Source organism: Patella vulgata, chromosome 9, assembly GCF_932274485.2.
Source record: "Patella vulgata chromosome 9, xgPatVulg1.2, whole genome shotgun sequence".
In the NCBI taxonomy this organism is placed as follows: domain Eukaryota; kingdom Metazoa; phylum Mollusca; class Gastropoda; family Patellidae; genus Patella; species Patella vulgata.
This window is the reverse complement of record NC_065887.2, coordinates 22,460,615-22,488,075: the sequence shown is the minus strand read 5'-3', so window position 1 is coordinate 22,488,075 and position 27,461 is coordinate 22,460,615. Positions and strand designations below refer to the sequence as shown.

Sequence of the window (27,461 nt, the reverse complement as noted above, 5' to 3'; positions counted from 1 at the left end):
CGCAGTTCTACTAAGCATACGACTTGTTTATGTAACCTAAATTGAAGATAATGTAGCAAGTTTTGGAACGTCAATGATTTGAAGTATGTAATGCGAGAAAAAATATCACACGCTCAAATGTTAAAATCCCAATTTCCGGTGAACTAAAATCGGCACTTTCACGTTTTAAGAATCTAGTTAGCCAAGCCAATAATTTATCGTTGGATTCTTGGTAACAGGAGAACATGGAGAAGAACGAGAAAGATTTCTCTTCGGGTTCTCACCCAAGAAATACAGATGACATGGGTGATAATATATCGGATTCAGTCCCAGGCAAATGGATAGCCGATTTATTTTCACCAACATTTGACATGGAAGTAGTTATAAGAGCCGCAAAAGACGGTGGGGAAATGGATACCAAAATAAATAGATGGAATGCTTTAGATGCAGAGAACATTCAACAAATTTATCAAAAAGTTCGATTGATGAAACTCCTAGATGAAGAAATACAGAAACAAAATTGTGAACGACAAGGACTAACAAGAAAAACAACAGAATCTGATGTTAAACTAGATTTGCAACAAGGTCAAGAAATGGATTTATTGAATGACCCTTCTACTACTAGTTCTACTCCTACTATGTCTCGACATGTAAGACGAAACCTTGAAAAGCATGATGGAAATGACGAACTCCAGAATTCGGTCATCTGGGATTCTGAGGAACTGGGAGTTTTGCGTAAAGTTTTCAGATCTGCTAAAGATGAAATTTCTGATTTGAAAGTAAAATTAAGGGAAACGGAAGAACGGAACAAATATTTAGAAAACACAGTTAAAAAGCTTGAATACGCCCTTGAAAAAAATACTGTCCAATTAACCGAAGCTAATAAGGCAAATGGTAGACTAAAAATTCATTGTGATAATTTACAACATCAGTTAGATCATAGTTCTGCTAAATTAGACACAGTTACGGATATGTGGAAAGAAATTGACATGGAAAAAAATAAAATGATGAAAGACATGCATGAAATGAGAGTTACCTATGATAAAGACCAGTTGTTACTGAAAAATACAAATTTAAAATTAGAAAGTGAGATTCGTGAAAAGGAAAGAGCAGTTGACATGGCTGTTCAAAATACTAAAATTAAATATGAAAAACAATTAATGAATCTACATGAACAATTAGAGAAACAAACTGATGATTTCCATAAAGCTGAACAGACTTATAGTGTTACCAGCAAATCATTAAAACAATTAAGACATCATTTTTCAAGTTTACCTCTCAATAACATTATTCCTCCTAATTCTGTGATTGAAGATGAAGTGCCTCATGTGGACCATATATCATAAACCTCGCAGGTGCTTTTGAGAAGTGAAAAATGTCTTTAAAAAATAACATTTTGTTCATAATCACAATGACATACATACATGTTACTAGGTTAGCAAGATGATCAAATTCAAGGGCAAATATTGAGAAGTTAGCTTATAAATAGTAATTTATACTTATTGAGAAGTGGTTTCCGACAAGTTATTTGTCCCTGACTTTGATTCTCTCACAAGAATCTGAGCTTAATAATAGACTTTAGACAATAAACTTACTGAACTTAGCCTCAGCTTAATGTTTTTGAAAAGTTTTCCATGTTACATGTACAAGCGTCTCTGTCAGAAACGTGTGTCAAACCATGTTTTAGAAGTTAGGAACTTCCAGATACACCATAAAATCTTATGTACTTTCTGCTGTGGTCCCAAAGTCTAAACCTGCCTTGGTGAAGAGAACGAAAGTGTTTACTTTCGTGAATTGAACAGAGATGTCAGATGTGGTGTACAGACCTAAAAATGTAGAATTCAGATATTAAATAGACATCTTTTCTTAGCTATATTAGATTTAAAGATGCATTATTTAAGATTTAATAAATAAGGAACTGGGCACTATTGCTGTAATAGTTCCAAAATAGATAATTGAAAATTTAATTCAAATTACTTTGTTCGGAGCAAAGTTATCATTATTTGAAGTTTTGACAAAATGTGGTATAGATTCTTTATTATCATACTCATAGCAACGTTACTTGTTAATCGCAACTCAGCCTCGCTTCTCCATTTTTAAATTATATTATTAAATGGCAATCGTATTTCAATCGGTTTACATCTCCGCCAGGGGGGTTGGATGGCTGAATGGTTAGCGTGCGCGCGCTGTATCATGAAGTCTGTCATTGAGTCGACTGGCGTGGTTTCGAATCCCCGGTTGTACGTGACAAGGAGTAGGGTCGCCTGTCCAACCTCGTGGGTTTTCTCCGGGTCCTCCGGTTTCCTCCCATTGCTAAAGGCCCTATGCGCAAGCGAATTATTGAAATAAAATTAAACCATATGTTAGTCCCGAAATGACCTAGTTTGTGTCAAGTGGACGTTAAACCCCATTTCTTTCTCTCTCTCACATCTCCGCCATCCGATGATCTAGAGAGTTGTAAATAAATGTCAAAATAATAATTTATATAACATTTGAAGCCAAAATAAAAACCTGCTCTACTCAAATTTAGCTCTTTCATAGTTCATCTTTAATAATTACAAGTACAAATGTATTATTCAAATCAATTATTGGTAGAGGCCAATGTTAATATAAATATAAAGATTAGATTTGTGTGTAACTACATGTAACCAAGTAGATAGGGCCTAATTGTAAAATTAATGAGGTGTCTGAATAGTTATTTGCGATTTTTTTTTAGGACTGGACATTTATAATGTATTTCAATATATTATTAAAGAATAAATTTATAGACATTTAAGATGTTTTCTTGTGTTGCAAATTTTTCCTGGATTTCTTGAATAACATTTGGTAGTTGACTGTTTTAGACAATAGTCCACTGACTTTTGTGGCAAAACAGTGAAAGGTCAGTCTGAAGATCACTAATTGACTGAAAGTTATTACATATTTCAAGCTACACACATGTGGACATTTAAGTTATATGTCATAGAAACAAGGTAAAATTGTCAATTAAATGAAAATCAGAACCAATATGTACTAATTGCAAATATCACCTAATTATAAATTACCACTGCCTTGACAAAAGGCACACACTCAAATTGAAAATGTAATAAGCTACACAGAAGAGTGTTTCAATGGGCACAATTTGCTAATAACAGCATATATTTGTGACAATGTACCTATTGAGTTTTACATCCCCAAGATATTATCTACTAAATTTCTCTCTCATTTAACATGACTTACATGGTTATCATTTTCTGCTGTCTTCTCTCATGACTATAAAAATAATATAGTATACATGAGGAATTGCAAAAGGTGGATTTGAAAAATAATGACCATTGGAGAGTAAATAAGTTGATCTTCCATTTTTGGTCAAATCTAATGTGAACAGAGATCAATTAATTGACAATATAAAACCCACTTTGAGTTTATGCTGGTTTGCTATGTTGAAAAATGTATTGATTGATATACAATCTTATTTTTAGCAAAATAGTGAGCTGGATATCTAATGTTCAAGGTGATAGGAAGCATGAATGTGTGTATATATTATCTTATTACAATATTATTCATAATATACCTTTAATTTAACATTATGATTAATTTAAAATAATAAAATACCTTACATTTGAAAAAAAATAGCAACTTGAAATTCATTTGGAATACTATTTATAGATTTATCTTTGAGTAAATGATTCTGTATTGCCTTTCCCATTGTTTCGCTACTTTAAAGAAACAGTCTCAGATATATTTTAGTATATAAAACTTGTTAATTCTGTGTTAAACATTTTTAGAAAATTTTAACCTAAGAGGACATAAAATGTTTTAGTTTCTAATCCATATGATTTTAGCCGTAAGTTTACAAATTTCTAACTAAAAATTGCCTTGATAACCATTTCCATATAATTGGTGACTTAGTGGTACTGACCCTCACTCATAAACTTGAACAATTAGCAACTATTTTCAATGGCTAAAGGGGTTGGAACATTTATTCACTCTGTACTATAAAATCAGGAAAATGATCCTTCAAAGATATAATTTTGCTAACAATTTATAAATTGAATTCATGGTCATTAAACTTTTGCTAAATGTTAATGCTCAGGTCAAGTAATGTCTTTTAGTTGTTAGGGTCAAAACAGTAAACAATTTTTCCAAGCCTTCGCACTCAGATAATTTTATAAAATAATTTATTCACTCAAAAGCTATTTATTATATACTCCCAGGACAGGTACATTGTTATTTGATACACATTGTTTCCTTAAAATTAGTGGTCCATAATCTAATAACCAATAACGTGCATCCATTATATATAGATCCAAGTACACGTGCATCTAACCATATGATCCACCCGGTTTTAACAACTTCCTTTACTTACAAATATACATAAACTTTGGACCACATGTTTCCTATTTTAAGTTTAGATTTACATGGCAATATGTCTGAAGGCCAGTGATCAATTTCATAAACAAAAGGTATTATGGACCCTTTGGAAGTGGTGCCACTTGAGTCCTTTCATGATAGACGAGCCCATGTCCTCAATAGGGGTGATGGCTTTTATGACTTCTATCAATTTTGGTATAAGACAAATATTTTGTGTTTTTTTAAGGCCTGGAGCATATGCAACTCATATGCACATTCGCTGAAGAAACATTGCTATTGAAATTCGAATATCAGTCAAAAGCAAACAACTGGAATAACCGCACCGTCTCTCAGGTACAATGGCATCTTCCAAAATTCGGTAAAGGCGAAAGTTTCTCTACTTGTTATCAGCAAATAGTTCAGCTATAGAAATGCGGCTCTCGAAGGGAATATAGGGCAGACTGACTTGAATTTACTTTATATTACATGATAAGGTAGGCCTATGTCATTCTTATAAGTAACATTTTTTTTTTTGAAGTTGGTAGAAATTATGCAAGGAATTAAATATGCCAGACACATGGTCTAAAATCAGGTAGCCGGGTTATAAACGTCTTTCATGGAATATAGGGCGACCGATGTCAGACTTCTGGCATCTCTCCAAAAGTGAACCCAAACTGTGTTATTATAACAAGAACATTCTCTGGCATTAATATGCATTCTTATTGTCCTAATGATGACAATATTCATATCGATAACTATATTAAAACATATTTATAGATTCGTGCCAAATTCGACCATCCTGTGATGTTAAGATAGTATTCTGGGAATTCTATACATGTATGTACATTGTAAAACAATATTACAGTTGCTTACAGGTCAATACTGTCTTAATCAAGTCTAGCCCATTCATTCAAACTCTCTGCAATATGCATGCATGTCTTTCAGATACAATGTACCTAATTTGGTTATCATCTTAGAACATTTTTAGTGAGTGCTGAAAGTTCTTTGAGTTGAATCATAAAATAAAGGTGTGTCGGGTATACTGAATGACCTGAAAAGTATTTATAAGAACACTAATTACCAAAGTCGATACAACCTATTAACATTATTCTACATGTTTAACCATTAAAATTCAGCTATCACCTTCAGGAATGTTTGTGAATTATAGAACATATTTTCTTTGATTCAAATCCAGATAAACTTTGCATGTCATTTAGAGACTAGCACCAGTAGAACATTTTACAAATGTAGCAATTTTATAGTATAATCACCAAAGCATTATTACAGACACCGCACCAATCTCCACTTTAACAAATAAATTAATGTGAATTATAAGCCATTTGAGCTATACCAATAAATCAGAAATGGAATCAGATAAAATGTAATTCATGGAGCAGTCATATCCTGTTTCATGCACAGCACCTTTCACTACTTACAGCTATAATGGTACTCAACATTACCTATTGTCCATCTATATTTGGCTAATTATTTTGTTCAAATCTTTCTATTACTTTCATGAACAATTATTTTGTTAAATGATACCGCCTGATCTAATGAAAGAGGTAAGGATCAATAGAACCTTTATTCAGTTCCTGTTTTCTATGATCTTCATACTTTGGTATCTTATACAGAATTTTTTTTTTTTTGATTGGTCAGTAATTAGGAAGAGGGTTCAGACTGTTCATTATGAAAGACTTGGGCTGAATGAAATATTTTCAGAATATCTCATAATATTAACAATGGCAACAATAAGGGAAATACCATTTTGAATGTTTGTCATGGCCTAGACATTAGCATGCATGTAGATCATAACATGGCAGGCATAATATTGACATGATCAGCCAGCTTGGGTAGCTACATGTACCACTGTGGGTTGTTCGCTATTTGAACAGAACAGCACCCCAGAGAAAGATTTATTTGTATTACCCTCAGCTCCTCCCAAATTTGGACCTCTTGCTTCAATTGATTCAGTAAAATTATCCTCTCTGTAACATTTTTTTTATTTCTTAGAAATTTGATGTGGACTTTTGACAGTGGGACTATGTTTGTGAAATTGGACAAAAAATTTTAATCGTAATAACTTGTGTTTCGTGTAATTTTCAAATGAGTTAAATATAGTAAGAGTAGATTGGTTGACTGTGGGTATAGATATAGTTTAGTCTCAAACCGTTATTGAATAAAGGCTATAATGGAGACGAACAAAATCTTCATCTAAATATTTGGAAAAATATAAATGTCATATGAGGTATTGTTTATTAACTATTGATAATTACTACATTAAATGTGGTATGTTGCCCAAAGATTTAAATAGGTTTTCAAGTTTAACGTCAACCTCCCTACATGTACAATATATGGAATCTGATTTACACCACTTGTCCTATCTGAGGAGGAAAATTTCACTAATTTTTGAATTACTAAAATGGTTGATGATTTACGGTAAAAGATGTTAGGTATGTTGCTTAGGTGGTATTTGTTAAATTTTTCAAATGAACACATACTCCATCTTGCTTGATAGAGAAAAATCGACTCCTAATTTAAAATGACATGATAATGTTGGTTTCTTTGTTTATTTCACTAAAATCTGATTACACTCCATTTCTAATGAATCTTGAAATTTATCTGAGCTACATCAGCTTAGCATTGAACTAGAAAAATGAAAGATGCACCACAGTTAAAGTACTAAAAAGTGCACAGCTTTCTTCTTTTGATAATTTTTCAGATAGATGGTCAATTTTCCTGATCAATTTACTATAGTGGGGTTATGTATTGGTATAAGTATTGACATATTGATATAATGGAACAAGTGGTTGTCATGCGGTCCGATTTTCACGAATGTCATTAGGGGCTAACAGTGATATATATATATTCAAACATTTTTTTTAAATTGGATAATAATTGTGACCTCTAGAGGGACCAAAAGCTAAAAAACACAATTTTGGTACAATGAGGGGCCATAGGAGTAATCCATGAAATATAGTCCTATCTGCGAGAATATCGAAAGGAACCAAGATCTTTGGGATATAAGCATACGTTTTAAGTTCCATCAAAATTGGATGATAATTGTGACCTCTAGAAGGTCCACAATCATGGTATTACATGTACATACTTTTACACTATTTGTGTATGAAGAGCAGCAAATTCGTCTGGCAATTTCAATCCGATTGTCACGAAATTTGAACTCTTATCATCATTACAGTGTTACAGTGATATATTTAAATGGTTTATAATAATCAGGTATAAATTGTGACCTCTAGAGGGCCCACACAATAAAAGAAACATGATTTTTCGTACAATCAGGGCCATAATCCATGAAGTTATAGTCAGATATACGCAAATATTGAAAGAAACCAAGATCTTTTAAGTTTCATCAAAATCGGATACAAATTGTTACCTCTTGAGTGTCCACAAACTAAAAACATGATTTTTCGTACAATCAGGGGCCTTAATCCAGGAAATTACGGTCCGATATGCCCGAATATCCAAAGGAGATAACCCTATACTTCAAGTTTCGTCAAAATCAGATAAAAATTGTGACCTGTAGAGTGTCCACAATCAAAATGCGAATAGACACACAGACTGATAGGGGCGACAATATACTGTACGTCCACATGAAAATGTGGGCATATAAAAAATTATCATAACAGAGTTTTTGCATTATGACCTTGTCAGTATCAAGCATAGAAATAATTTTAAATGTTTTAAATATTGCCACACAACCTCTCCAATACCATATCTGGCGCTCATTTATATTTTTTTTACAATAATAACTGCATTTTGATACAGCTCTATCTATTTATAGTAGGCCCCAACCATATGTATAATTAAATGGAATTGCAGCTTTGAGAAATGTTTGAACTTTACTTACCTTACATGTTATGTTCTATGTTGAAATACAGTATAATGTGTCTTTCAAAAAAATCTTTGGTACATGTAGTACTATCTTCTATGAAGTGCTGATTTTCTTAAATCCAAACATTTTTGTATGGCTATTTTATGAAAAATTCCTTGCCTTGGAATTTTATATAGAATTAAAAGCAGACAGCTACATGTATAGATAAACTAACATGATGATACACGAAACCCTGCATATCTCGATCTATCATTTATGATTGAGAGATACAAGAATGATTCGCGCTGACCATTTCTGGCCTCCCTTTCTATCTAGAAAGCCGTATATGCATAGGATCGGGTGTAACTAGCATCCATAGCGGGGACAGATCACCTCATACACCCGCCAAATGACTGGATGACCAGAATCCCTAAGATGCGACTCACTGAACATATACGTGGAATCTTTCCCCAGATTTCGCACACCATCAAAGCCTAAAGTTTTTAAAGTTGTTATTAACTAATGTTTGATCTGGTGGAAGTTTTTAGGGAATCTTATCTTCTGAATACCGGTATGCATGGGTGCTTGTTAGTTTTGGGGTGTTTTTTTATGTGAGTGAGGTGGAGGAAGGTGATCAGAATTGGTTGAGAATTTACACAAAATTGTTTGCCTTATTCTAACTAAAATATAGCCCTTTAAAGGCTCAATACCACTCTTGTTGTAACTGAAAAATATGTCCCAATCTTTATTCAGGTCAACAAATTGTACTATTTTACAATATTCCAATTAATTGATGATACAAATTTCATCTTAACACACCTAATTTAAAAAATTGGAAAAATTCAACTAAATGATTTGAAAAGCCTGAGGTAAAGCTTTTCAAATGTGACTTGGATTTAAAAATATTTTTGAACCCTCTGGACAAGTAAAATAGGATTTAATGGATAATTTACACAACAGGTAAGACACTAACACATCTAGTACTTAGAATAAGGCTATTTTTTATTTTCTGGAGCTATCAAGCCAGCAAGAGTGTTATTGTCCATTTAAAAGGCATTTGTTGTTGTAATGTATCAAATACACCAATAAGAAACTATGTGCAAAGTTTTGTGTTTCTGGATCAAAGATATTTCTCACAAACAGGGCCTGTATGATGCAAGCCTAAAATAAACCCTAGTCACTGACAACTTTAGGAACAAATTTTGACTTGGTCAGGCACCCGACAGAACCTGCCTATCATTGCATATGTCCGATGCAAAGTTAAAAATGTTAGGTAGCCTACACTTTAATAGTGCCTCTTACATTTTGTTCAGTAGACCTACAACTTCTAAAACTGTTATTTCTAGACTATTTCCTTTTGTTTTAAGTGGATTGTCTGAGTAATTTCAGAATTTGTCCACTACATAAACTCTAACCCTGGAGGAATGATTCAAGTATTTTACAGCAGAATATTTTTCAGCATGCCAACAAAATATTTAAATAATATACCGGTATTCAGATTGATACAGAAACTGAGAAAGCAACACCTGTGACCTATTTCAGGCCAACATGTACCATGTCCTCATACTATGGTAGGCTTTAGGCCTACCTGCTCTCAGAACACATAAACTTATAGGCCTACCGGTATTGACCTTAAAGTTTTTCTCTCCCATTTTCATATTTTTTTAAAGTCACAAATTAAAAACACCTTCTCATGACACAACTAGGCCAATGAAAATGCACCTGTAGGCTAGCAGACGTCAACTGCAGTCAATTATGGAAGGGAGATAACTCTAATTGGTAACTGAATGATCTTGACATTTTCCACATTTTGCAAAATGATATTTACAATATTACTCCATGGTTTGTTTCTAAAAATAAATGTTTAGATTAATTTTCATTGAATATTTATGAATTTAATTGTTGTCCACAGGGTCTTATTAGGAATTAAGATTTGTAGGTTAGGCCTAGCCTATTGAATTCATATTTAATTGGTTTACAGAATGAGAACTCTTTTCTGTTGTCATTGTTCTTGAAACCTTATAAACATTGCTTTATTGTTTTGAACTGTTGGTTTTCATATTGGACAACCTTTTCAGGTAAAGGCCAATCCAATTTAATTTTTAGTTCTTTGGAGTTTGATAAATAAATAGCAACTTGAATCTGTTGAACAATGTTTTGTTAAAAATTCCAGGTGTTTTATAGGTGTAGGCCTATGTTTTCCTTGAGAAATTTGTAATAGATATGCCCACAAACTGGTGTAGCCTAACTACCTGTAATTATGCTGTAATTATGGATGAAGACAACAGAAGTGGAAGGGTGAGGGGGCAAGTATTCCAATACATTAGCTGTGTGAAAATGTTCTTTGCTATCTTCCACACTAGCCTCGGTGATACATTGTTAATAGTAGGCTTAGCATATATGTTTCGTTAATTTTTTGATGGTTGCCACCATTTATATGAGTTGTTACCTTAGATCACATATTAATTTCTTTTTTAAAAATTTTCGTCAAATGAACAAAAAAAGTAATTCTTTAAATATGAGAAATAGCCGACAAATACCTAAACCTATAGTATAACAGTCCTTCGTTAATTTTTTGATGGTTGCCACCATTTATATGAGTTGTTACCTTAGATCACATATTAATTTTTTTTCTAAAAAGTTTAGTCAAATGAATAAAAAAAGTAATTCTTTAAATATGAGAAATAGCCGACAAATACCTATACCTATAGTATAACAGTCCTTCGTGTTTATAAAACTGTGCGGGAGCCATAAAAAGCTCCTGATACCCTGAATATATGCAGTTTAAAAGTAAACAAAAACTGAAAGTAGATTATTAATCTTATTAATTATTATAGGTGTAGGCCTATGTTTTCCTTGAGAAATTTGTAATAGATATGCCCACAAACTGGTGTAGCCTAACTACCTGTAATTATGCTGTAATTATGAATGAAGACAACAGAAGTGGAAGGGTGAGGGGGCAAGTATTCCAATACATTAGCTGTGTGAAAATGTTCTTTGCTATCTTCCACACTAGCCTCGGTGATACATTGTTAATAGTAGGCCTAGCATATATGTTTCGTTAATTTTTTGATGGTTGCCACCATTTATATGAGTTGTTACCTTAGATCACATATTAATTTTTTTTTTAAAAAGTTTAGTCAAATGAATAAAAAAAAGTAATTCTTTAAATATGAGAAATAGCTGACAAATACCTATACCTATAGTATAACAGTCCTTCGTGTTTATAAAATTGTGCGGGAGCCATAAAAAGCTCCTATGATACCTTGAATATATGCAGTTTAAAAGTAAACAAAAACTGAAAGTAGATTATTAATCTCAATATTTAGGAGAGCGATTTAGCTAATTTGCAGGAGTCTTTAATGACTCCTTTGACTGAAAGCCGACGTGCGTCGAGAGGAGCAGGAGCGAAAGCTCTTCTTAAACATGAAGGACTTGTATAACAACTATACAATAATGTAACCATAACATCTCTTAATTCATTGTACTTAACCTTTTCTATAATCTATGATTAGTTTACATTATTTATATAGTGGCATATAGATGTCTGTTTTACTTATATATAAAGGTTATCTGTTGTCTAAAGACAGAGTTGAAAGACTAAATATCTGGCTGTTGTCCATAGGGTTGAAATGTACAGTAAAGAGAGTGTACCCACATGAACTATGGTGGTGTATATTCGTACACTAGAATGTATGCACATTTGCCTACAGCTATTGAAGATATATATATAAACAAGCACAATATTGATTTCTGTAATTATGAATATACCATGCCTAGAAAAAAAAGAGAATAGTAATCTTTATGTGTATCTGTTTATTTTTCATTCCAAATCAACAGTCATAGGCATATTAGGTGGCTGGTTGGGCAGAAGGAGCCTTAAAGCTTCTACTCTGTAGCTTTGTCTTCTAAAATCCAGGTTCAATCTAAAGCTTCAATTAGGTATATCAGTGCATGGGTGTACTGCACAAGGCAGGTTATGCTTACCCTTTAGAGAACACACAGTGTCAATTATTTTGGAGGTACAGGTAACTTGAAAAAAGAAATTGTAGTCAGGAAAATGAATAATCAATTATATGTGTGTCTGTGAAGCTTTTATGGAGTTATTTTGAACTTAAAATATATTGAGCAATGTTAAAGGGATTGTCCAGATTTGAACAGAGTCTCAAAAATAAAAGTCTGAGTACGTATGAAATTTAAGCGCCAAAATATAAAGGAATGGTGTATTTACCTTGCCTCAAAATTTCAGCTCAAAATATTGAGTTGTTTGGGCGTGAACGTCAAAACTGCTTATCCGGACACGTAACCCTTTTAAGATTTCGGGTAAATTTTATCGTTGGATGACCTGATAATCGATTCCCGTTCCGTCAGATGTCTATACAATGAATAACCCATGTGCTGTACTTGATAACGAAAGATAAATTTCACCTACACATTATTTTTATAAAATAAAAGTCTGGTTACATCCAGACACCGCATAATACAGCTTGGGGCACCGGTCTCCATTTCCAGATGAAGACTGACGGGTTTAAGTTGTTTGAAAACGTATCTCATATGTTGAGTTAGTTGCTCGGCCCTAAGGTAGACAATTTTAAGGGATTTTAACACAAAATTAAGCAGTTTTATTCTCCAAAAAATCGGGATTGGCCCTTTAAGTATCTTAATTTAGAACAAATATTAAGCGATTCTAGTAGCTTTCTGTTTTGCACTGAAAAACTAAATAGGTAACTTTGGTTAACTTGATTAAATAGAACAAATTTAGATTGGTCGGTATTGAAATAGGGAATACTTGTGATTAAAGATACATTTTAAGACTAGGTTAACAGTGCAATTTAGAGTTTTTTCTGGTTATCTTGCTAAGTTTTTTGGTAGGTAATTTTTTATATGTATGGTTTAAAAGAAAAGTTATGTATGTTTAGCTGTTAACATAATAATATATTTTAGGATTCAACTAGTGTTGTTGAGATGTTATCTGGTTAGTTAATCTTTAAACCAAAAATAGCCATGTTAATGAGTCAGTATTGTAAACTAAGTGTTTCAACTGACAATCTAGAATGTTTATGATTCTAGCAACTGTATATAAGTAGTTTATGTTGTCTACTCTATTTTGCTCATTCTGTGTTAAGAGTTTTAACTATTTTAGTCTCAATATATCTTTGTTTATACTAATGCTTAAACAGGCATTATGCAAGAACTAAATCTGCCTAGTGCAGGTTTTTCTTTAGGCCTTAAATGTTAGATAAATTATTTATTAGACATTGATTAACTTACCAAGACCATGATGCCATCGAATACTCTAGATTTTCAACAGATAAAATATGATTCGCGGTTATTGATTTAAAGTAAAAATGGATAATCTAGACTTTGTTTATTATCATAACATCGAGGCTACACTGTTATTGTAACAGCTATAACTCGGCTCAGAGCGAAATAATTTGACTGAAATTTTCAACATATTCCCTTTGCATTATCTATTTTTTGAACTATTATAGCAAGAACTGTCAGATCATTATCTAATCTTACATAAGGCCCCTTAATGATGACTGAATCAAATCAGTGATTCATTTATTGGATGTGAGCCATGGTGGTTAAGTGAGTATTGCAATGGCTCATTAACCAGGTGTGATCCCAGTCTTTCCCAAGACAATTATTTGAGATTTTCCAACCTGGTTTCCCCATTATGGAGGGCCTGACAAGGAAGAAACATCTAGTCTTTCAGAATGGACAGAAAATCAAGGTCCACCTGTGTATTCATGATAGCTGGAATTCAATGTAATGTAGGTGAATATGCTGATGTCCTGTCAAAATGTCCCCCATGGCACGCAGCCGCTCCATGGAATATGCCGGTCTTCATTAATCCAGTTGGTGCTAAAAAAAAAATAGGACTTTTGCGATGGCTGAGTGGTGTAAAGTTCTGCGCTGTGTTGCAATATATAAATATGTTACAGGAATGAATTTGATGGCATCATTTTACACTAAGTTAAACAGTATAAATCGATTTCTGCTGATATGCTTAACCCTTCTCTGAGGAGGAGTTAAATAAGGCTCTTTCCCTCAAGAAGGATAGTGCGGCTGGGGAGGACAAAGTAAAGTACTCAATGCTCAAACATCTGCCTAGAAATGCCAAAAGGATACTACTAAACTTCTTCAACACATCCTGGCTGGCAGGAGAGGTACCTAAAGAATGGCGGAAAGCCAACGTCATCCCTCTTCCAAAACCAGGTAAAGAGAAAACAAAGGCAGAGTCCTATCGACCAGTAAGTTTGACATCCACACTGTGCAAAACCTTGGAAACAATGGTTAACATACGACTACAGTTCTATCTGGAGAGCAACCGACTGATCGACGAAAATCAAAGCGGGTTCAGGAAAGGGCGTTCAACAATGGACCACTTGGTAAGACTGCAGCAAGTCATGTCGAAGGCACTACTCTGTGGGAACCAGTTATGTGTCGTGTTCGTAGATTTAACTAAGGCTTTCGATTTAGTCTGGCTAGACGGGCTGCTATTCAAGTTAGGACATATTGGTATAACGGGCATAATGTTTCGGTGGATCAAAAGCTTTCTGAGCGATAGAAGGATACAGGTGAATGTTTCAGATTCCTGAGTGCCGGGCAAACATTAGAAAATGGCACGCCTCAGGGGTCGGTTATCAGTCCCACTCTCTTCAATATCATGATCAACGACATACAGAAATCTTCCTACCTCGACGCCAAAACTGAGTTAGCTAAATTTGCTGATGACCGTACCATATGGAGGAAAGGGAGGAACTTCTGTGAACTACAAAAGAACATGCAGAAGGCCTTAGACAAATTCATGGCATGGGCAAACGATTGGGGATTCAAGGTCTCGGAGAAGAAAACAGTCGACATGCTTGTAAGCAGGGATAGAGGGATAAACAGAATGACTCTGTGTATGAACGGGAAAACCATCGAGTTTAAGGACCAAACCAAGTTCCTTGGCGTAATCTTTGACCGAAGGCTGACCTGGAAACCGCACATCGACGAGACTGTAGATAGATGCACCAAAATCCTAAACTTAATGAGAAAAATAACGGGCAGTACTTGGGGGTCCAACAGAGTAACACTAATGATGGTGTATCGTGCTCTAATACGATCTGTATTAGACTACGGCTCTCTGGCCTTCATGAACTGTGCGCCATTACTCTTAAGGAAGCTTGACACCATCCAATACAAAGCTCTGTGTATTGCGACTGCTGTAGGGCAAGGGACTGGGAGAGAGGCACTACTGCAGGAAGTCGGGGAGTTGCCCCTATCCCTAAGAAGAAAAGAACTAGCGACAAGGTACTGGGCTAAGATCTCGCAACTGGGCGAAAGATCCCCAACCTTTGTCAGTCTACAAAAAACAAGATATGTGAGAGATCCTAGAAAGAAAAGCTTCGGCCAGGGTATCAGGGAAACAATCAAGAAACTGCGACTGGGGGAGCTCGTGATAAATGAACACGACCCCCCAGCGATCGCCCCTTGGACGCTCCCTATACCGCCGGTTAATCTAGATCTACTACAGAAAACCGACAAGAAAAACAACCCCACTGCAGCACATGCTTTTTCTCTAGAACACCTGGAAGACAACTGGCCGTCTGATGACTGGGACCATGTGTACACGGATGGCTCACGCAATCCTGAAAGGGGCACCAGCTCGTTTGGAATATACCTGCCAAACGGGGAACAGGGAATAAGCAGGAAACTGCCCAATAACTGTTCGGTGTACACTGCAGAACTTGTGGCCATTCGTGAGCAGTCTGATTTCAATCCAAAATGACAACTCGGACTCAAGACCAGAAGTCATTTTGGAAATCAGGCAGCTGTACCAGAGGGTTTTAGAGAAGGGAAGCAAATTAGAACTCGTGTGGATTCCATCACATGTCAACATTAGAGGAAACGAGGAGGCAGATCGACTAGCCAATGAAGGTCTCAAGGACACAGCACCACTCCGCACCATAGACTACAGCACCACGGAAATCTACAGTATGGTCAAAAGACAGGTCAATTCAATCTGGGAATTAAATCTCGTTGAACTTGACACATACAGATTCCGGCTGGATGACAAGATCTATACAAAGACAACACGCAATCACCCTAGAAGAGATATATGTAGACTTATATCGAAGCTAAGGGTGAAAGAGCGGCTGCGAGACTACAAACACCAAGTCATCATCTGTGAGTGCGGAGAAGAATGTACCACCAACCATGTCCTGGTAGACTGCGAGGTATACAAGGAGGAGAGAATGGACCTAGTGAGAACAATGGAGACTAACAACATACCATTCAACACTAAGAATCTACTCTTCCCGAGACCAGATTCGAAACTGCAAATCTTCGAACAAATCCACGCCCTAATGGACACAGTTGGACTAAGTAGAATATTGAAGTAAGAGGGGGTCACGGCTAGACGGGCTCGGCATCTAAATACTAAACTACATAGAGGATTTATACCACACTGGCAGGATAGTGGAGTAAGGGGGAGTCACGACCAGACGGACTCGGCATCTAAACACTATTCCGCCAAAAACAGACACCAAACCTACAGAGTGGGATAGTGGAGTAAGGGGAGGTCACGATAAGACGGGCCTGGCACCTAAACACAAACCCCTCAAAGATGACATCTACCAAACTAGCAGGATAGTGGAGTAAGGGGGAGTTACGATCAGACGAACTCGGCACCTAAACACTATTCTGCAAATAAAACTGATACCAAGCCCAAAGAGTGGGATAGTGGAGTAAGGGGAGGCCACGACAAGACGGGCCTGGCACCTAAACACTAACCCCAAACGATGACATCTACCAATCCAGAAGCAGACGAAATCATCTACCAAACGATATGTTTTATATTAAATAAAGGGAAGAACTTCCCACTAAACCAAATCCATGGCCTAATGCCAAATGGAAAGATTGCAAAATCATATTCTAAAAACAGGAATCAGCTTCGGCTCTCCTATGTCTTGTCTGCGATATCACTTATGTGGAAGCAGACGTTAAACACCAAGAACTACTACTACATGCTCAATTTTCTGTCACTTTTCTGCATTAAGTGTATGAAGAAAATTGCAACATGTTGGAGAATAATTCAGCTTTGAATAAATATAGATTGTCTGATTTGTACTTTTAGAATACAAACAAAATGGTGTTATATAATCCATGTGGTTTCCTTTCTCAATGATAATTTTACATTATGTCCAGGCCAACATACTGTCTGTAGGCCTACTCTATTTAAAAGTTTACTTACAGTTGTTTTATTTATAGCGTAAAGTAAACCACATCATCACTGTTCTTAACTGTGTTCTGTCTATTTATAACTTTGCATTTATTTTGGTAATGAATCTACCCATGTACCCATTACATCATTAGCTTGGGTTTCATTCAATATACAAACTTTATCTGTTTAACAATCGAAAACATCTCAACATGTTCAAATGTGTGTGTGTATATATATATTTTCCTTGGTTTTTAAGATATTATGGGTAAGCAATTGTAATCAAAACCGTAGTGTTATTAGCTCAACAAGTCAATAGGCCTTGTATATGTCTAAATCAATTGTTTCTATTTTTCACTGAAATGATGAACTCTTTTAGCAAATCGGCCTAAAAAAGGACTTATGTTATCACTTTCGTCCAATATCTTCCCGTCCATATGGCCAGCATAAGGAATTAGTCATATTTTTTGCTTTCAACAAAATCTGACATGTATCTGGCCAAGGTGATGTTTATTTGGATATGTTCATTGAGGTTGTTTGCCCACACCCTTACATATCAAGATAAAATTTTGCTAATAGACACAGTGGTACTTAAGACTTACACGTCACTTTTGGCCCTGCACATACAAAATTTTCTTGTGGCTGGTATGTGAGCTACCAAACCCTACGATCTGTGCCTGTCAAAACACCTACAGTGGGTTGTAAGCTAGACTTTAAAAGAGCTAATTTAGATACTGTCTACTTCTTCTCATAAAGCAGTGAAATGAAATGAAATGGGGTTTATTGTCCTACTCCGACTGGGCTAATGAAGACGGGCACGCCAATGTATACAAAGGACCTTGGTTTTTTGTCCCATCCCAATGACTATTCTCATAAAGCAATTGTATTACCAGTATTCTGCTTATTTAGATATGTTCAAATGAAATTCAAATGAATTCTTCAATGCACATTAATACCTTTAAACAATGATCAATTAAATTATCAAACCAATACCTATTTATATAGACTTAATGTCAATTAGATATATTATTGGTATAGACACGGTCCATGGTATAGATATTCCAGGGACAAAAAACTAATGCTATTTAGTGACTAGTTGTACATGTGTATATTCGTAAATATTGATTTTTTATACGCCCACATTGAAATGTGGTCGTATATTGTCGTCGCCCCCGTCCGGCCTATTGATTTTCAGCGATTTCCGATAATTACTGCCAGAGTTATGGCCCTTGATCACTTAAAATAATCTTGTGGACGCTCTAGAGGCTAAAGTTAATATCCGATTGACTTTAAATTTATACACACTGTTTAAGGTCATGAGACGAAGAAGCCTATTGATTTTCAGCGATTTCCGATAATTACTGCCAGAGTTATGGCCCTTGATCACTTAAAAAAATCTTGTGGACGCTCTACAGGTCAAAGTTAATATCCGATTGACTTTAAATTTATACACAGTGTTTAAGGTCATGAGACGATGAAGCCTATTGATTTTCAGTGATTTCAGATAATTAATGCCAGAGTTATGGCCCTTGATCACTTTGAAAAATCTTGCGGACGCTCTAGAGGCTAAAGTTAATATCCGATTGACTTTAAATTTATACACAGTGTTTAAGGTCATGAGACAAAGAAGTCTGTTCATTTTCAGCGATTTCCGATAATTACTGCCAGAGTTGACTTCAGATTGATACACAGAGTTTAAGAGCTTGAGACGAACAAGTATATTGATTTTCAATGAATTTTTATGACTTGAACAGCTAAATCCATGATATTAAAAGTTTTGTATACTAAACGTTAGCATGGGGCAGAACTTTATAAAAACCAAACAAATTCTAATCGTTTTCTGATAATTACTTCATGAGTTGTTACTCTTAATCAGATTTTAGTGTATTATAAATGTTTCATTACCGAAAGAAGTAAAAATATGCGACAATACTTGTTGACTGCACGGACGATTTAGCTGCTGTGGGCGTATGTTTCGTTGCCTGGCAACCTATCTTTATGGTCAGGGCTGAAATGAAAAGTATTGCCTAGTTGTGTGGATGGTTCCAAAAAATAACTGGGTCCATTTGTGTATGAATTGACTTAATACCGGTAGTTGAAATTGGAAGAAGAGTACATGTAGTTTGCACAAAACACTCCACAATGGGATTGAAGGTGACCTTAGTAAATAAAATTAAGCATATGTTAGTGCCAAAATTACCGTGGAATTATCTTTCCTTTTGTAGACATAGTGTGCCCGTGATTCAGTGATGTAGATTAATGAAGCATAGCTAGAGAAGAGGAGGATAATAGTGTTATCTGTCTACCTGAATCTGATTTGAATTCAAAATGTAAACAGATTTTAATTTTAATTTAGTGATTATCTGTAAACAGTTAATTTTATCAGAAAAAATTAAATGGGGATACAATTTATATGTACATGTTATGAATATAGTGGTATTCAGTACCCTCTTATAACATATCTTTGTATATTTCTGGTTTCAGACCATGTGTGTGATAGCTTTATTTAACCTCCGCTTCCACTGAAGTGATATCTCAGACATGTTATTTATAATAATGAAAAATTTACAAAGTGATTAACAAAAAAGTGAAATGATTGGTAAAAATATTTATATATTTATAGTTTTGCAGACTTGAACAGGTGTGAAACTACAAACCATGTGTCAGTCATTATAGGATGCTTATTGCTGAGTTCTAACTCTAAACTTATCTCTAGTCAAATAAATAAATAAACAGTTATTTTGGAAAACACCTTGCCTTTCATATTTATACTAAGGACAGTTTGTAAATAAATAATTTAATCTAAATAATTCTGAATGAAAATATAAGTTATTCAAGAAAATTTCCCCACACAGTTCTCTGCATTATACTTCTAAATAAATTTTCTGTGTTTGTTACCCAAGTCGGTGCAGAATAGTAGGATTACGGTAAGAATTACGAATGCTTGTCCCTTTAGGATGGTGGGGGTGGGGTGGATGGCCGAATGGTTAGCACATGTGCGCTGCATCATATTATTATTATTAACATTTATAGAGCGCTATCTTCCACAAAACGTGTTCAGATGCGCTGTACAATACAATTCAATAAAATATGTAATAAAAATAAATATACATATAGGAAAACTAAATAAATCTATAGAAGTAAAACATAACATGGTAGCGCAGAATAAAATCTGATATCACAAATAGGTTTTAAAAGAATTATAAGTTAAAAGCTTTCTTAAACAAAAATGTTTTAAGAAGTGACTTAAAAGAGATTAAATTTGTGCAGCATCTTATATTAAAAGGTAAAGAATTCCATAATTTCGGTGCCTGGACGGTAAAAGATCGATCTCCAAAAGATAAAAGTCTTGCTGATTTATTTACAAGTAAAAAATGATCAGATGAAGAGCGTAGAGTGCGACTCGGTGTGTACATTTCTAAAAGTGAAGATAAATAAGAAGGTGACATATCATTCATACATTTAAATGTTAAAAGGAGGATTTTAAATTCAATTCTAAAAATAATCGGTAACCAATGGAGTTTCTGTAAAATAGGAGTAATATGGTCATTATAATTACTTCCGGTGATGAGCCTTGCTGCTGAATTTTGAACTTTTTGTAATTTGTTAGTGATGCGTAAAGGACTACCAATCAGTAAAGAGTTACATTGATCTAGACGAGAGGTGATGAGAGAATGGACAAGAGTTTTAACAGATGAAGTGGGGAGATTCTTCCGGATGCGGGCTATTTGGCGGAGATTAAAATAACATAATTTACAAGTATTATTTACATGAGGCTCCATGGTTACGTATTTATCAAATATAACTCCAATATTTCTAGCAGACGGGACTGGTGATATTACATGGGAACCTATAGATAAAGATACGTTGTAATTGACTTTGCTAATAAGATTATTTGAACCTAACAGAATATATTCAGTTTTATCTTCGTTCAATTTAAGAAAATTATTACTCATCCAACACCGAATTTCTTCAACACAACATTCGAGTTTGGCCTTACAGAAATTAAAACTATTATTTACAGTAGGTTTAAAAGACAAATATAGTTGAGTGTCATCTGCATACAAGTGGAATTCAAGACCATGCCTGCGAACAATTTTGGATAGCGGAGTTGTGTAAATGCTAAATAAAATTGGACCTAACACTGACCCCTGCGGCACTCCATACCGAAGAGCTTTGTGAGATGATGTTTTATTGTTTACGATGACAGATTGTGACCTATTAGTTAAATATGATTTTAATAGATCTAAAGCTAGATCAGTAATTTTAAAATCAGTGGATAGAAGGTTAAATAAAACAGTGTGGTCGATGGTATCAAATGCGGCAGACAGGTCGAGAAGTATTAAAAGAATGCAATTTTGTTGATCAATAGACATTAAAATATCGTTTTGAACTTTAAGTAGTGCTGTTTCTGTGCTGTGGTATTTACGATATGCGCTTTGATAAGTGCTTAAAAGATTATTAACAGATATATAGTCGATAAGTTGAGTTGCTATACATTTCTCGAGAACTTTTGAGATGAAACTTAAATTAGAAACAGGTCTATAATTTTTGTCTATATTCGGATCAAGGGAAGATTTCTTTATGAGGGGGGGTAACAAGGGCATGCTTATAAATATGCGGAAAACACCCGGTAGTAATTGAGGTATTAATAATGTCACAGATTGCTGGTAGTAATTCAGTCAAGTGTTTTTTGAAAAGCCATGTTGGAATAACATCCAGTGAACATGATTTAGTTGCCATAGTACGTATTACTGTGGTTATTTCAGAAACAGGAAGGGGTTTAAAACAGTCCAAGACACAAGATGTGTTGTCATTACTAACAAGGTTCATGTAATTCGGGTTAGTCACCATGCTATTTCTGATTTTAACAATTTTAGATTCGAAGTAGTCCGAGAAACGCGTTGGTAGATCATCATTGTCAACTGTAGGTAAAATCTTCACACCATGGTTATTATCTAACAGGGTATTTACCACTTTATACAGCTCTTTTTGGTTATTTTCACTATTCTCGATTTTATTTACATAAAAATCATTTTTCGAGCGTTCAATTAGACGAGTAACTTTTAGTTTGGTACTCTTGTATATTTCTCTGTGAACCGTCAGTCCAGAATTCCTCCACGTACGCTCGGCTTTAGTACGAATCCTCTTGGCTTCAAGAATATCATCGTTTAGCCATGGGACACCAGGTCGAAATCGAAAAGTTTTAGTTTGGATTGGTGAAAGATCATCAATGGTATTTTGAACGCATTTGTTAAAATATGCTGCTTTCGAATTGACGTCATTAATTTGGTATATGCTATCTAGTTTAGAAGAACACAGAGAAGAGCTCAGCTCAGCATCGTTCAGCGATTTGAGTTTTCGAAAAGAAATTTGTCTCGTTTCAAAGTGTTCTTTCCTTATGTTTAGATTCAGAGTTATAGGAAAATGGTCCGATATAAGATTATCTCTAACAGATAAATTATTTATTAAATGTTTTTGTCGGGTTATCACAAGATCTAAAGTATGTCCTCGATTGTGGGTAGGGGTATTAACATGTTGAATTAAAGAATGCACTTGTAACAGCTCGCAAAACTGAAGAGAGAACTTGTCATTAATGTTGTCTACATGGCAATTAAAATCACCCAGTATAACCAGTTCCAGACTGCATTTTGCCAATTGATTGATCAAATCAGAAAATTCATCGATAAACTTTGACTTAGATCCATTGTCAGGGGGTCTGTATAGAACAACAATACGAAACGCTGAACTTAAAGAGCCGACAACACAGTCAAGATATTCAAATGACGAATATGATGTCTGTTTTTGGGTCTGAAGCTTGAATGAGTTTTTGTAGATGAGGGCTATCCCTCCACCATTTCGAGAAAGTCTTGGTTTATGCTGGATAAAGTAGGCATCGGGTACCAACGAGCATAAAACCGCATCATCATTAGCACCTAGCCATGTTTCAGTGACAGCCAAAATATCAAGGTCATGTTCACATATGAAATCATTCAGTTCGATAGTTTTGTTTTTTACCGACCTAGCGTTTAACAAGGAGATCGTGGAATTCAGAAATATCCTTGGAGGCGAGTCATTAACTTGCGTGAGATAAGAAAAGTTTGTAAAATTTACTGTACTACTCTTGGTCCTGAAACAATCATCAGATCTAATAGAAGTCACTGTCTTGATTTTTCTCCTACGATTTCTACCTGAAGAACAGCCCCTTGAAGTTTTCTTACGTTTTGTAATATCACATGTTAGATTTTTAAGGGTATCACAATCTGCTTTACTTAAAATATTGCTGTAACATTTAGATAAAAGTTGATCCCTTTTGTAGGTTATGTGAGTTAACATCATGAGTAGTAAACACCATAGAAATTTTAACTCCAGTGACAGCCTGCTCAAAAGCAATGATTTCATGCTTCATTAGTCACTAATAACTGCTTAGAAAATTTAAAACATCAAATATCTTCCAAAATACACAAAATTTTACCATCCAAGTCACACATATGAAATCTTCACTTCTTCGAAAAGATCTTGGTATAACTTTTGACACTTAAAACTTAAATTAACAGGGTAAAAATTCACTTTTTCTTAGAGAGAAGTGAAGGCAGCCATAAGCGCTCAACACAACTCACACAGATCATAAGGTCTGTTATTGAGTCAGCTGGCGTGGTTTTGATTCCCCGGTTGTACGTGACAAGCAGTAGGGTCGCCTCTCCAACCTCGTGGGTTTTCTCCGGGTCCTTCGGTTTCCTCCCACTGCTAAAAGACCCCTACGCGCAAGCGAATTATTGAAATAAAATTGAACCATATGTTAGTCCTGGAATGACCTAGTTTGTGTTGAGTGGACATTAAACCCCATTTCTTTCTTTCCCTTTGGGATGTGGAATTACCTCTAAGTTTCTTCCTGTGTTGTCTTGAAGGGGTACTCTCACACCTAGACAAAATAACAATATTAGAAAATAACTACTTGTAGCCAATAGACAAACTAGTTTAAGATTGCTTAAACTAAAGCCAAAAAGTTAACATAATATTTAAAGGCACAGTGATTATGGATGAATTAAAACTTTGGTTCATTTCAGACATTGGGATAAAAATAAGTTCATTTTATAAAAATGAAAAAATAAAATAAAATGGACATTGAACTGGGAGCCCATTTACATGTATATTTAGAACATTGAGCATCTGATTCCATTTGTTGTTGTTTTTCTTCTTTTTTCATACATCAGGAAGGTATTCATTGACACACCCACATTACAAACTCATGTGGAAAGTATCTGAAAAAAAGAAAAAGATGACGAAAATTGGGGATGCGTGATTTAGACATCACCGTTTACTTCTTTTTATTTTAAAACGGTTCAATATCTTATTATTTTCAGAATCGGTAAATGAAAAAAAATGGAGACTGAATAAAGACATATGTTGGTCTGCCTGGAGTGATCTGCCCTTCAATTCATAGGTAAGAAAACCTCTTTAATGATGCAATAATATCATAAGCAAGCGTAATATCGTATTTTAAGAGAATAAAAGTATCTTATTTTATCACCTACACAATGATAAGAATTTGATAAGAATTTTTCTATTGTGTAATGACAAGGAAAACTGATAAATTAGAGTTCATATTATGAATTTGAAATTGAGTTGTGTTAATATTATCTTATTATGATGTGCATCAAAGGAGGTAATTTTTTTTGAAGCATGATTGTTGTGCAGTTTAAAGAAATTTAGTCAGTGTAATTAGTTGTTCCTAGAGTAGACATAGATTAACATGTGCATAGTTTTAAGTAGAGGTATGTGTGGTATTGGTATTACTACAGTGTTGTTCTAGGTATTTAGTTTTTTATTGTTTGTAAATTTAACATTTTTCTGATTATATATACATGTATACTCTACTAAGGTGGTGCGTAATAGAAATAGAAGATCACATAGGCCTACTGTTAGTCAAGAAAATAAAATTTTCTGTGCATTAAAGGGGGGGTAACTCTACAATGGGAGAAAAACATCAAAAATTAAACATTTAGAACACTTACAACTTGTTTATATATTATAACCATATCTTATAACATTAAACTAATATTTTAATGTATGATATGTATTATATACCAGTAACAAAAGTCATGAAATAATATATTATGGATATAATTGCTTTCCAAACTAATTTTGTGCATTAATGGGAGGTAACTCATCTTAAATCTAAAATAGTTTGGAGGCAGACCACCATTAATTTCCCCATTGACTTCAATGTTAATTCTGGCCTCTTTGCCCACCTCCAACTTTTCCCCAAATTTTCGTTGGGCTGAATGCTTTCCACTACAGACAGAGGAACAAATGGTCATGTCTTTGCACTAAAATTTGTATGAGGTTGACCACCAAAATTTTGAGATACACAAACTTGAAGAAGCATACTAAAAACATGTAACTAGTTGCCTTACATATCGCCGTAGCTAACCTGATAACCCTCTTATCCTTCCGCCTCAAAATCATGAATATTTACCAAAACCTGGCAGAAAATGTTAATTCAAACCCTCTTCATCCATTCTAGACCAAAAAATCAACACAAATGGGCATGCAAAAGGGGAGAAAAGAGAGAGAGAGAGAGAATTGCTATAAATAGACGAACTACAATTCGTGGGTACCGAGATGATGAAATTTAATGGTGGTCTGCCTCCTATATGGTTTTATAAGTTCATATATCATCAAAATTCTTTTCTTTATAGCTTCACATTTATTTTTGCAACATTATTATAATACAGAATCAGAAAAAAATAATTACTGCAGAAATGGTGACCCTTTAAAGTTATGTAGTGTTTTGTATACCGGATTGCAGCTCAGGTCCATGGGCCTTTTGTTCTAGAATTGAAGATTCTTTCTTAATTTTGTCGAAATGTGAGTTCTGCGAAAAGATTTAAAGAGTTTCAGACAAGTCACATCAAAAATATTCAAAATATTGGAATATTTTTCAAAAATTGACTTTCTTTTACCTTTTTCTACAAAATGGTCCATTTTTGACACTTTGTATGCCTCAAAATGCTAATATTTCCCTATTTCTGGGAAAGTCTGAGATGAAAAGCATTTATTTCTAGAAACCTTGGCCGGTATACAGGAAGACAAGCTGCAAATTTGTTGCATTGAAGGTAACTGTAAGGAACTATAGTGAAACCTGTAAGCCCACCCCCTAAAAATGTTGGTGTGGTAACAAATCCCACTTGTGTCCACATAAGTAATACTGTTGATGGAATATGGCTAAAAGCCATGTTCTACTATCCCTGGCTTATATACATACATATAAACACAGTTTGTTATAAGAAGTATGAATTATTTATTAAAATATGGATTGATAAATGTAAAATAAATGCTGTATTTACATTATGTAGGTGACAACCAGCCACTCTAATAAAATAAAGAATATCTAATAAAAGGGTCGCAAAGCACTATTTTTTGTCCCCCGCCTTTCGAAGAAAGCAGGGGACTATTAAAATGGGTTCGTCCGTCTGTCTGTCTGTCTGTCTGTCTGTCCGTCTGTCTGTCCTTCTGTCTGTCCGTCTGTCTGTCCGTCACACTTTTTGGGACACAATAACTCTCTTCCTAATTGAGCTAGAATGTTCAAACTTGGTGTATGTGTTTATTAGGTCAGTGCCTTGATGGAGTTCGAAGATGGGCATTTTCCGCTTAGGGTAAGCAGAGATAAGCAATTTGATTGGTTGATGCTTTGGGACACGATAACTCTCTTCCTAATTGGGCTAGAATGTTCAAACTTGGTGTATGTGTTGATTAGGTCAATGCCTTGATGGAGTTCGAAGATGAGCATTTTCCGCTTAGGGTAAGCAGAGATAAGCAATTTGATTGGTTGATGCTTTGGGACACGATAACTTTTAATTGAGCTAGAATGTTCAAACTTGGTGTATGTGTTTATTAGGTCAATGCCTTGATGGAGTTCGAAGATGAGCATTTTCCGCTTAGGGTAAGCAGAGATAAGCAATTTGATTGGTTGATACTTTGGGGCACGATAACTCTCTTCCTAATTGAGCTAGAATGTTCAAACTTGGTGTATGTGTTGATTAGGTCAATGCCTTGATGGAGTTCGAAGATGAGCATTTTCAGCTTAGGGTAAGCAGAGATAAGCAA

General features: G+C 34.7%; 2 protein-coding genes across 3 annotated transcripts in view; both read left to right on the top strand.

Annotated features, from left to right (window-relative positions):
* The window catches only part of LOC126831453 (uncharacterized), an 86,487-nt gene that overhangs the window by 10,528 nt on the left and 48,498 nt on the right, over positions 1-27,461 (top strand). The window contains exons 1-2 of one of the 2 annotated variants that reach the window (XM_050561945.2): positions 4,739-4,805; positions 24,716-24,795. The gene's annotated coding sequence lies outside the window, so the exon portion shown is untranslated. Of the gene's footprint in view, positions 1-4,738; positions 4,806-24,715; positions 24,796-27,461 lie in introns of those variants that run through there. The other variant, XM_056103135.1, reaches the window with a different exon arrangement.
* LOC126831472 (rho-associated protein kinase 1) lies at positions 71-2,749 on the top strand. The gene has a single exon (XM_050561983.2). It carries the CDS (start codon positions 225-227, stop codon positions 1,323-1,325), a length of 1,101 nt encoding a protein of 366 aa, XP_050417940.1. The 5' UTR covers positions 71-224; the 3' UTR covers positions 1,326-2,749.

What these genes read in the sequence shown, in the direction of transcription:
- LOC126831472 (XM_050561983.2), top strand. Translation starts at nt 225, where the DNA reads ATGGAGAAGAACGAGAAAGATTTCTCTTCGGGTTCTCACCCAAGAAAT.